The 13,419-nt window shown below is 38.6% G+C and overlaps 1 protein-coding gene across 2 annotated transcripts in view; it reads left to right on the forward strand.

Moving 5' to 3' along the window:
* itga11a (integrin, alpha 11a) overlaps positions 1-13,419 on the forward strand; it is a 71,973-nt gene that overhangs the window by 7,847 nt on the left and 50,707 nt on the right. Inside the window, exon 1 of one of the 2 annotated variants that reach the window (XM_042421947.1) lies at positions 9,146-9,301. The exons of the other annotated variant lie outside the window; for it this stretch is intronic. Within the exon in view, the coding sequence (XP_042277881.1) occupies positions 9,229-9,301 (73 nt within the window). The 5' untranslated portion in view covers positions 9,146-9,228. Of the gene's footprint in view, positions 1-9,145; positions 9,302-13,419 lie in introns of those variants that run through there. 2 annotated transcript variants of the gene reach the window in all.

The following is a 13,419-nucleotide window of genomic DNA, read 5'->3' on the forward strand; positions in this document are numbered from 1 at the left end:
TTTTTCCATCTGTCTCACAATGAATGTAAATGCAAACGCAATGAAACAGGAGTGTGTGTTCTCCCATGATGAAGACATGACGGAGGCAGAAGTTTATGTTAGACCACAGGACGGTATGACCTAAGTCTCTGTAAGAGAACTTATGAGTTGTGAGCTGCCTGATTGGATATAGGAATGTGGTGAGTGACTGTAATTCATTTTTGATATTTTTTCTGTATGTAGACCCTGGAAAGTAACATAACTACAAGAATGTGGCTTATATATGAACTGTTTTAATATCTATCTCACACTCATCACTATACTGTATCCATTATTAGGAAGCAGCCCAGGGAAAAATCCTTACTGACATATAGCACATTACTATGTCCATGGAAGTAATTTCATATGGGCAGCAAGGCTTTGTGTTTAAGCTGGGTGTCGAGAGACATGGCTTTGCCCTGAATCTGGATGTGTGAGCTTTGCGGCGCTCCATTGTCGTCCATCTTGTTGCGTGCGGCTTTAGTTTCCACATTAGTCTATTTCCCACTATTGCTACTGGCACAACTCAACCTGCACAATGCTCTGCCAGAGATCTGGAAAAGTTAGAATGACTCACTCAAGCTCAGACAGAAACATTTACTTCTCTCATTCTCTGTATGTGGCTCTTTAATATGTTCATTTTTACTGTATACTGAGATTTTCCATAGGCATTCAACTACTAATGAGATTGTATCAGTTACCAAGTAAGCTTTTATCTTTGGGAAATTCACTCAAACAGAGCTCAACAATGTGCTAGTAAGCCAAGTGAAGTTGGATATTGGCGAAAAAACATTGCTTTGAACAACTGGTAGATTCATGCTTCCTGTGATGATAGTTTCCCTCTCAAAATCCCTAAATTGATCTGGACCTCCATGGTAGGTCCATTAGCAAATATTGATGAATGAAGTAACATGCCAAATCTCTTAAATGCTGAGGAAAATCCTCTTAGACTAAAAGCTTTACATCACCAAAGAAACTACTAAGTGGCTAATAGCACAGAACTGTAAATACTTCAACCAAAGTTTTTGTTCTTCAGTTTTAGTGTGTTTAGTGTTAGCAGGATAAGTACTGTGGTGCCTTTTGGGTTTTGGACACAAATGGAGAAAATTTTAGTTCTTTCCAACAAATACAGATTCATTATAGTCTCAAGACACATTTAGCAAGGTTGTGTGAGTTGGGTGAATATTAATTGCAGAAAAGTTAAAGGTGCCTGTAAAGGTGATTTTTTCTTACCACTAGGTGGCAGAACAACTTTGCAATAAACTGACAAAATATTGATTAGCTTAAAGCTGCTCTGAATGGTTTTTGGCATTATTGCCGTCTTACAAAGTCATAGTGTCCAAAGGGTTTGCAAACAATTAGCTACTTATACATCAAACAAACAGGGAAATTACAGGGAGTTCTGTCCTTTAAAGTTATTTACATCCATTTGGATTTTTTTCTGTCCAATAATCACTTGCCTTTTAGCACTGGTTTGGTCTCGACCAACTCTTCAAATGCTCCAAAATGTTCCCCATCCATTCAGTAACTTTATCTGCCTTTTGGTGCTGCTCAAGTGTGTACAGTAGGTTCATCAGACAATTGTTTTGAAATGGCTGCCTACTGGGATTGAGATTAGCAATTTAGATTTATACTATACATTAATCGGCCATATAAAAAAAAGCTCAGGAGAGCTACAGAGTTGGGGGTTTACGCTTCATGATTTCAGTGCTACTGTATCAGTAACTATTTCACATTACAAACACATATGAATAACAGTAATTTAGGTTGAAGGTTTTACAGCAGGTTCTGTGAGAAGATTTGTGTCAGTGGTAGCTGTCAGGAATAACATTGCCTTCAAAAGAGCCTTGAGATGCCAGCACTAGGAAAAGCCTCAAATTCTCTGTAGAAGTTCTGAATCATGTCTGCCTGTCTGCACCAGGCTTTGTGGACTTGTTTATGGTAACTTCCTGCCTTACATAAAGGAATAATTAGTTAAAGAAAATGAATGATGGGTGTGTGGAACTATTGGTCAAGTGCCTATTTTTCAGCCAGGTCTGCTTATTTATCACACAATTTACAGAAGCTCAGCATATAACTCCATTTCCAATTTGCAGTTCCCAAAGATACCACAGTGTCATGCACATAATGATATGTGGGATGTATTACACATTTCCACTGCAACTTAGCTGTGGGTAGACAGTCTTTGAAACTCAAAGTCATAGATCTGAGGTTGAGTTTACATCTATGATAGACTGCTCTAAATACCATCTCCAGAAAACATCTACAGAACAAATGAAGAGCAGAGAAAGACTTTTGGTTCCATCCGCGCACACACACAAACATGCACACAGAACCTTCTTATGTTTATTTACTCATAACAGTATAATCTTGCTTATAGGTGGAGTATACATATCATTTTCATACAACAGAGGAATTTTCTCAATCTACATGCATACTCATAACATAGAGGAACAGCAAAAAAGACTGCTAGATACACTGTAACCCCAAGAAATAATTTAAAAAACACAGTCTGCATTCTGTAGAGTAGCAGGATTTCTGCATGGTGGCCTAAAAACCACTGAATTCCACCCAGCCTGCATTCTGTCACTCAAGTTCCCCTCATCCAAATCCACGCGCATTGCTTTGATTTGTATTGCTTCAACATTGGTTGACCATCTCCTCTCATTCCTGAAAGATGATTTCATACATTTGGTGAAACAAAAGTCTTGGTTTTAAATCTTAAACTATAATTAATAGAATTAAGGATATAATTTGACACAGTATTTTTTTAATTGTAATACCAGTAACATTTGCAGTAGCGGAAAATAAAAAGGTACATTTAATCAAGTGCTTAATTTAAGTACACTTACTTGAATATTTACATTTTGTCCAACTATGTATTGTTACTTCACAAGATTTCAAAGGGGAACATCATTCTCTGTACTTCACCACAGTTATCTAAAAAAAACTAGTCACTTGCAAGCATACAAAAAATATCCAACAAATATCACACATATTGTATTGTGACAGATTTCCAGTAGTACTCTGCAGTGTATATAGTTGTTAAAATTAGCTCTACTGGCTACTACATTAAAATCTTGTTTAACTGTTAATGGATTGATAATTTAGATCTCATTGTGCATATTGAGTAGTTTTGGTTTTGATACTAAAATTATATTTTAGTACTAATAATCATTTACCTTTATTTTAAGATTTGAATGTCAGATTTGTACTCTAGTATTTTGTACTCAGGTAACAGATCTGATATACTATCACTGAACATTTGTCCAGTTAGCTTAAGTTCACATTAAAAAGCGTGAATATTCAGCCACATCAGAATATAAAAATGTTAACGTGTGATATTTAACTGACAAATCATTCACTTTTTCTATGTAGATAATAGAAGGTCTTGTTTGGTTCATGTATTTTACAGCACATAATGCTTGACAGAGAGCTCTGTGAGAGCTTCCTGCAGATGACCTCCCAACACTTTCCCCAGGTTAATGCTTTATGCAGGGTTACTGGAAATCACAGCAGATGATACTGGTCCAAAAACAAGCTGCTGGAACAGCAGCTTTGTTTCAAAAAGCTCCTTGGAGGACTTTGAGTGTGTGCTGTATTGCTATAAAACCATTGTTTCATCCTACCCCTGCCTTACTTGGCTGTGATTTGTGGAAAGTAACATCTCCATGGGCAATAAGCTTCAGCACGTACAGTTGAATGTTTGAAGAAGGGTTTCCAAGAAATATTGTAGGCAGTAAGAAGAGAACTGGAGATGACTTCAGACAACCGGATTTTGGACATAAAGACTGCATATAGAACATCTGGTATCAGTAGATGGCAGTCTTCGCACCCAGATCTGAGATTCTGCATCTGCCCTCCCAATTGGATCATCTTTTTTGCTTGAAAGAGTGAACATCCTTCCTTACATTATTGTTGCTTCAGATCTCATGCATTTTTGAGGAAGTCAGTCCTCTGAGACAGAGACGGATATGATTTTCTCTGTTCACAACAAAAGCCTTTGTGCAGACTTGGCTTTGAAATCAAAGGTCTACTGCATAGCATTAATTAACTAGCTGGTTTGGCCCCACATCTAAAACTGGAGGTGGCTTTTTTCTTTGTTTTGCAACATAATTACATTTGTGTTCTTTGAATTGTTGTGATTGATGCACATGATTGACACACCCATTAGACCAACGGTCCGTTTTCCCAAACACAAATGCCCATTGCTCCGAAAATACACACTCTGTAGTTGTTGGAGTTCAGAGACTGCCGGCCCTGTCCATGGTGCTGCTTGCTGTCCACGGTGCAGGGATACACTGTCATTATCAGGCTACCTCTGTCATATTTTGCCCTTAATATCTTAGTGTATTTTGACGTGGATTAGGGTTAGGGTTAGTGTGTATTTTTGGAGCAACAGGCCTTCAGAGCAATGGGCCTTTGATTTGTTTTCAGAATAATGGGCCATCAGACCAATTGCATGGTCGCACCACACCAATGAGCCATGAAATTTACATGATGTGTTTCACTCCATCCACCTTTTCTGGATTTTACAGTCGGCAGTTATTTGCGAGCAGACTAGCCATAACAAATTTATAAACTGGAAAAGTGACAGTGGCCATGTATCTGTCAGCCTGGTTTGATGTGTTTTTTCTACCCCCAGTAGACAGCTTTAGGCATTTCCAAACCAGTGTTGTTTAGTCTGGTTGAATTGGACCCCATGGTACAGTTTGTTTGGGCAGATCTGAATTCAGCAATCGGTCTGGGATGTAGATGAAAAAAACTACACCAAGACCCTTTAGAGGAAGCGGTCTTGGTCCGGTCTCAAACTAATTCAGCAGCAGTGTGTTTGTGGTGGATACATGATCCGACCTTGATCTGACCCAATAAGGCTTACTCTGCAGGTCTGAGCTAAAAAGCTCTTGTAGCCAGGTGCGCGTGGCATGTTGGTTGCCAGTTGCTAGCAGGTAGGTGGAGAATGAATCAAGGTCCAACCTGGTCCAACTGTTGGTTTCTTGATATTTAGAAAGATAGAACCTCCTTCAAGACCTTCTTCCTGTGTTTACATTATTGCTCCCTCCCCAGCCACATCTAATTAATGAACAGAGTGAACATTCTCACATGATACACTTTGGTTTGTTTTAATTTTTTTCCGTGTGAAAAGAAACCGAACCAAGTGGAAAATGCAATAGATTTACTAACTCATCCACTGATTGCAACCAGAGCAAGCAAACTATATATTTGAAAATCACCTTAAAGAGCTACTAATCTGTCTTGAAAACTTTTATCAGCCATGAAAAATTTTGTGTCCTCCAATTGTCAAAATACAACTTCAAAAGGCTTTTCTACTCAGGGATGAATAAAATTCCAGACACATGGAATTACTTTAAATACATTTTTTAAGAAACTACAGTAAGATTTACAGTAAATATAGCGTGCAGAACTGGCATGGGCCTTCAAAAACCTGTATCTGTCAACTCCTATCTTGGTTGTTGAACTAATGCTCAAGAGATGATACCTCAGAAAGAAGCAGTTCAGAAGCAATTGAGCAAAATCCCCAAAGACCAGGCTTGGAGGTCTCAAACTTGACAACATTATGATAGGTGATGGATGCTGAGTCTCAACATGAGGCACGCACCCAGCCTGAACTCAGATGGGGGTTAGCTATTTGCTTCTTTACGTCTGATCCCGGAGGACTTGTCCTGTGTCTGGGTAAAGCTCCCGTTCTAGCCCGAGGAGACAGGAATATATCGCACACAAACAGATAATCCAGGGGTGATTGAGGTAATTGCTTGCAGTTGTGGTATGGTGTTGAAGAGGTCCCTGAATAGGTGAGCAAAGTGCAACTACTGTTCAGTATTGATTTCAGGCTGCACTTCACAGAGGGACTCTGTATGGCTTATATGGTCTGGAGGAGGGAAAAAGACTAGGATTTCACAACCTAATTTTTCACACTCTGTTAAGTTCCCCTTTGGTCCCCCTTCCCCCAGCTGCCTATTCCTCTCAGTGAGCTAAATATCTACACGGCAATTTCGGTCAGCAGCAAAGCATTGGGGAGAATTGCTCACCACCACCCTCTGCTCTTGAAACACTGACAGATAGAGCCCCATTCCTTAAACTGCACTGGCACACTGCCTTCATACAGAGCACCAGACCTTAATCTTAATTGTAGGTTCCTCTCCAATCTGTCATTTGTCTTGCAAGCTGACAGTGGGAGACTCTTGAGCTATGAGTTTGTACCCACAATACTGGTTGAAAAAATTCTTGTTATGAAACTTTTCGTGTTTATGGAGACCTTTTTATGTTCTAATGATTGCCAAACCCCTATAACTTCTTGATTTCCCATCCAATTTGGGAATGTTTTATCCTGCTGGAGTTTGATGGGCAATGAATGCTGTCTTTTAAAATGTCTATTGTCTTGTTAGTCTGCTTGAGGAAACCATGCTCATGATGTAACCTTAGTCTTGCTTTTTCTTCAGGGAAATATGTCAGCAGGAGGAACAACTTAATGTCAATGTCATGCTGACTGATGTTTTTATGGGTTTCGACAGAGGAAAATTCCTAACATCAAATGCAGACTTTTGTATCTGGCCGTGGAATATCACATAGTGTACTTTCATCCACCTTATTCAATAACTCATTTCAAGAACTCTGACCAGTGATATTTACATCAGCACTGCTATGTGGATATAGGCAGGCACCAGCAGTAGGTACAGAACTTAATTTCCTGACTAGAGAGAAGAAACAAGGGGGCTAGCAGTCTAAAGCGGACAAGTGACGAAGGAAAACACCCAATGAGTTTTTAAGAACCCTTAATGAAAGCCAGTCTTGATTATTTTTATTTTTTTGAAGGCTCAGTTATCCTAAGCCATTTAAGCACAAACACTGGCCTGATTTGTGCGAGCTGTGGTTACACTGTTGAAAAGAAAAAAGCGCCTGTGATTGCAAACCAAGAGGAAGGGCCTGTTATAGCCATGGATGTGTATTCCTCAGTTTGACAGATTTTCAGACAGACAGCTGCTCACAGGCTGGATATCAGATCTGGATTTTTGACAAATTCATTGTGGATTACCTCCGTGATGAGTTTCACAGGCTGTCTGTCTGCTCAGGATATGTGTCGTACTTGTGGAAAGATGTGCAAGACACCTATTTCTGAAGGCTACTTCTCTCCATCTTCATTCATCACTTCACCTCTTGGCTCATACATTATTTTTCCTGTGTCCTGTCATTTTAAAATGTAAGAAGTGACACATTCCTGGTCCACTACATCCAATCAACTAAGCCACTCGTCCCATAGAACCACACAGCAGCCAATCACTAATAAATTTCCTCTGGATAATCGGAATAAAATCTGTTATGTCAGTAGGATTATTACAGGGAACTCTCAGTTTATGTTAAATGAATATATAGTCAATCTCTCCTGAAATATATATTCAGCATCATCTTCCCTTGAAATAAATTTAGGATGCTGTATGTTAATATTTAAATTAGATTCAAATTCCAGATATTGATATACTGACAATATACAGTATATATCAGTAGTATATGATATGAAGATATACAGTTTTTTCCAGAAATCCAAGTTGAACTTGTCTGTTGCTTTTAGTTAAAGATAATGAGAGGGGAGCTGATGTGATATGATATTTGATATTTGATATGATATTTAGCTGTTATTGGAAAACATCCCAACTCCAACTGTAATTGGGAGCAATATTTTTATTGTTTTTGTTATTTTAAATATATTTTTTATTGAGTTTTTGTTGTTTTTTTTGGAGGGGGTTTATTTTTCATACAACATACCTTACATAACTGAAGATGAATAAATGTCCAAAAATAAAGCACACCAATATTGGCAATATAAGCAGTAATACCACTACTGGTACTATTAGCCCTGTTGTTATAGTATTAATATTGATGTAATAAACACAAAATGGTTTCATTCATAATTAAGTGAATATTAAAAAAACATAGATTTGTGCCTGTATCACTGACACATTTACCACAGATCTGAAACTGATTTTATTAGATTACAAAACTGTCTCATATATTGGAGTATCATTCAAACATTACTGTGCAACTGTATGAGTTTATTATGCAAACACAGGTGTTGATGCATTTCATTCAAACACACTGTAGTAGCAAAGTAAAATTCATTTTCCAAACCAGTGTGTGAAAAAGAGAAAAGATGTGCATTAATGTGACATACAGTGGTTAAGTAGTGAATTGGGAGATCTACCAGGTGACCACAAATGGATTTCAGGAAAGCTAATGTACACAAACGATGTCTTATTACGTAAGTGGGATCATTATACATTCTGTAGTTAAGACTGGATGGTTCAACTGCAAGGGTATGAAGTAACATACAAACCCCAAATTTGCGTTCCACTGTTAATACACTGGTTAGTTTGTGGTTGTGCCATGATGATAGCATTTGTGGTGCATAGCTCGAGTCTGACAGAAGACGTTTTAGATTTGTAATGAGAAAAGGTTTGGCGGCGTTACTGATCTACTGTATATTTCTTTAGATTCATTTGTATCTTTAGGAAAGAAATTTAGGTGATTGTGTAAGTTTTACAAATGTTTAGCATCTGCCCTATCTATTCATGAGCCCTGTCATGTCTGTCAGTAGTTGGTTCAGTATTTATGTCCAATCTCTGTCAGAAAACTATCCTGTCTTTAAGGTTTTATTTAAGTGAACTTCAGGATTTTCTGTTCAGTGACATCACATATTTCAGAGAATATGTCTTCGTGTCCAACAACAATGTGTTGTTAATGTGTTAACAATGTGGCTTAATTTGATCAATTTCTATTTAATTTGTTCCACATTAACATGTTTTTATAATATTCTAATGAAAAGACTGATGATTCACTCCCATCTTAACAGCTCAACATCTCATCTCCTTTGAATGGCTGATCAGGAATATCCACTATAGAACTGTACACTACAAAAAACTTTGACTAAGATAAGCAACTTTAAAGTATTAACCCAGTCAAACAGAGTTAAATAAGTGTGCCAGAGACAGAGTATTCCTGCCTGCTGTGTCAGAGTGGACCTCCTTCTTCTTCAGCCACAGTCCCCTCCTACTTCCCCAAGATATAGGCAGCGCTTTAACTAAGAGTTTGAGTCAATCAGAGTGGGATCTTTAACTGTGCCTGCCACTGGGTCTCTTAGCCTCAGCCCACCACATACATACACACTCACAGCAGTCATCACACACACTTAAACACATGCACGCTTGCACCGGCAAACATATGGAGTACTACTGCTTCCTTCTGTTCTGGATCTGCAGCCAGCAGTTAGGTAAGTGAAAGGTGTTCATGTGTGCCTGTTTTTGAGGATGTGTTTGTGTGTGTGTGCATCTTCACATGTTGGTGTTGCTGACGTTTGAATCTGACCATCTGTCTTTCTCCTTGAAGCTTTGCAGTATAATAATGGCACTCTAATTGTTAGTTTCTAACCCTAATTTTGACCGATTCCAACAACTGGAAACTTTGAGACTGGTGCTTTTAAAGGGTCGACGTAAATAGCTAGACGGAAGCACTTTTAAAAAGCTACATTTGATAACCTGATAGAATTTCCCCAACTTTTTTTTGTTAATATTTGAAGAATTGGTAATCTAATTTTGCACACATCTTCAGTACTTGCAGGAACAATAATATCTTAAATGAATGAATGGCTGCCTGTGTGAATGACATCATAGCCTGGAACCTTGACCCAGTATCATGGAAAGAGACAGGAAAGCAGAGCTTGGTGGCTTTATTGAAGGATATGTTGTCTGCCTTAGGTCTACAGAGGTGCTCTGTGTCTCATTGGAAGAAGGCATGTCTTCTGAAGTGAAAGTTGATGCTATCTTCTCAGAGTCAAGTTTCCAGTGACTGTAGAGATGTTGGGGCTCAGCCAGAGCTGTGGTCAATTACCAATGAAATCACTGTAGCAGTACCACATAGAGACAGGGCAAGAGAGAGAGACAGAAGGGAAATAAAAGGCACCAAAAGCATATATGTGTATTTTTTCAATATGGGTCACATGAATTAATTTACAATTGCTGCCAGTACAAGTCAAACTACTGTAGAAACTTAAGCGCTTGGTGCAGCTGAGTTATCTAAATGGTTCAGCTTTGAGCCCAGTATACTGTGAACTGTAACCACATTGTTTAAACACACTATGTGTTGGCCTACATTTCTATACAATACTGTGTATGTTGTCACTATAGCTGTGCATGAACATTATGTTTTGCCAGTTTTTTCAACAATGAAGCATTATTCACTCCTTTCGTGTTAAGCTGCCTCTCTCCAAGGTCAATACTGAAGTCGGACCCTTGAGGTCTACAAGACTGAAGAAGTTAACAGATCTTAAATTTCAACATTTAGTAAATGATGCTAAACAAAAGAGTTGAGAGGAGGAAGTCTCATTTGTAAATATTTGGCTTGATCTAGGAATTAGTTGAAACCAAGAATTGGAACCATGCCACAGTGAGGGAGACACTGACCTTGTAGCTGGAGTCTGAGAAAGACATGAAGCTGGCTGTGGTGGGAGATGTTTTGGCAGGCACATGAGAGGGAGGCTGCTTTTTAGTCTACTGTTTGTAGATTCCTGGGAATTATGATACCATAAGATAACTTTGAGTAAGGCCATCTTATCTAGACATAGATAGCAAGTAAGAGGAAACAGAACGGTCAGCTCTCAGCAATTGCTTCGTGGTATCTTTTGAATTTTCTCCTTTCAATAGATGTTCATCATGACCGTTCTGTGCTAGGATGGTCAAGTTGCCCAAAAGAATTGCCACAACAGCCTCTATGCTGATTTAGAAAGAAAACAGTTGTTGGCTGTAGCCTTATATTTAACAGACAGGTATGAGTGGTTTATCTTCTCATCTAACTCTCAGCCAGAAAGCAACTAGGCATATTTCCCAAAATGTTGAACTATTCCTTGAATTGACAGCTATCAAAATAAAAATAAAGAAATCCCATGGCCATTATATGAAAGCATTTATTTGTACGGCAATTACTCCAATAATAAGAACCAATTTTTAGAGGTTTGAACCTCCCTCCTGGGACCTTACGTAATCCCAGGTATTGCAAGGAGTCCTTGCCAACAAATTTTGGAGGAGGTGATGTTTCATACCTCTGTGTTTTTTTTATCTTTGTAACTTCTCTTGATTGATAAAAGTTGGCCCAATGGTAATGATCATAATGTGGGATTCCTTCATGTTGACGGGTATTTTTACTGTGATGACAGCCTACTGATTTTGTCCAGATCTCACTTTCAAAAGTCAGTCCTGCTTGTTGGCATTTCGTGAGACCAAATATGTTGGTAGTAACAGATGTCCTGGGGGTAGTTATGTCTCCATGAAATGGTTTATATAAGTGATTTATTGTTTGAATTACTGTCAAGTTATTTTGAAAATACTTTTTTTCATTAATCAAGACCAGTTTTGTTTCACAACATTTATTATATTTGTAGGCTGTTGTAGTGTTAGAGTTAGTGAATAATACACAAGCCAAAAGCAACTAATGCTCTACCTCTGAATTGGTCCTCATCATGTTTTTTCTGTAACACCAAATTTATCGTTACTAATACTATGCAAATATCTTGACTTTGGCATGTAATTGTATGTGATAGCTGGTTGCAAGTAATCCTGTATTGCACTGCCATTGAGACTTGGTTTGAATGCCTGGAGAGCCTTTTGTTAGCTTAGAGGGTTAACAGCTTGTTAAGTAGTGCCCAGTTGGCTGTCGTGTATGGGGAACATCTGGATTTAGATACCCCGTGCCTCCCAGAGTATTTACATTGGCGTGGGATAATAGTGATATAAAGTGCCAAAATGTTTGAAAGTATATTGTCCACTGTTAAGTATCTTTTCAGAGAAAACCATTGTAATGGAAACCCACAGTGGATCAATGGAAAAAACAGTACACTCTGTTGCTTTTGAGATCTATTTTATGTGGGGACTCTAGTCTGTTCTTATATTTGTTAAAACTCATGCTACTGGATCCGTAACACCAATCAGATATAGTCATGATGACATGTCTACACACTTGGATAGACATGATGCCAGAACTGACAGTAAACATACACTAAAAACCAGCAAACAAAGGGATATGTTTTCATAAATCCTAAACCATATTACACTGTAAAAGAACTGCATCATGCATATATGAAGATGCCTGTAAGTCAGCGGTTTGCAAAGTGCACCCCTACAGCTGCTCTATGTCAGTGGGTCTGTGGTGAAGCTCCTGCAGCTTGGTGTTGGGCCAAAGGCAGCAGCGGACTAATGTGGGTCGCACCGGCAGCCACCGGCCTGAGGTTTATTTATCTGGGCACGGAAGCCGGTACACAGGAAACCCAGCAAGACTCCGACCTTGCGTTAGAAGCTGCTGATATTACTGGGAATATTAAATTGCTCTGCCACATTAGTAACTTGAAATGGAAACTGGATCATCTCCATTCTCATGCTTTCACCCTGACACTTTTCCCTGTCTGTATCTTAAGTTTCATTCATTTCTTGATCAGACTTCAGCCCTTCTGTGATTATATCACAGGAAATTCATTTTCAGTTCAAGTCATCACGTCATTAAATCAGCTACCAGAAGTATTGCTCCAGTTGAACAATGAGAAAAACCTTTAGGCCCACTGCCCTCCATCTGTAAAATGATTTATGCTGCAACATACTGCCAAGAGTTACATCCTGATTTTTGTTTATCTTTCTTACACCTATCTGTTCCCAACAATCTATTTTCAGTCACCCCTTTTATGATTCTAGATAAACAGAAACTTTAGGAGGATGTTTGGGGGTAGGATCAAACACCAGTTGAACATGTGAACCATTCATACAACAGGAAATGAGCAATGTGGAGAATGTGTGAGTATTTACATGAAGAGTCTGTATGGCAGAGATGACCATTTGGTTTAATGGAGGTTTTCATGGAACAGAACAAATGGTCTATGGTTGTGCCAATGAAAGTGTGATATACTCCTGGTCACTTGACAGACTTGATTCATGAAAGACTTATTCACTCTGTGGCTGCCACTTAGATAATGTTCTGTGGTAAAATTGTGGGCTTGATGGTTTTCACACTGCCTGTAGTCCCAAAACTCTCAACTTCACTATCTAAGGAATGCAGATAACCTCAAATTTCTGTCAGGATCCGTTTTTCATTAAGGAATACAGCTGCTCAGAATATACCCTCTCCTCTGCAGCTCAAATCACAAACAACTGCACACCCAAACAAGTAAATCTTGTCTGCTGTGTGACAAACTGAATCTGAGTTGCAGCTGCAAACTGTATTTCTACAGTATTTAGACCTTGGACACTTAACCATAACTTAAAAGTAACGTCACATTTTTATTACATAGAGCTACTGATGTGAGCTATTTTCATTTCATTAGACCCACAGATGTAGTAAAATATATTTACT

This window comes from Thunnus maccoyii, chromosome 1, assembly GCF_910596095.1.
Source record: "Thunnus maccoyii chromosome 1, fThuMac1.1, whole genome shotgun sequence".
In the NCBI taxonomy this organism is placed as follows: domain Eukaryota; kingdom Metazoa; phylum Chordata; class Actinopteri; order Scombriformes; family Scombridae; genus Thunnus; species Thunnus maccoyii.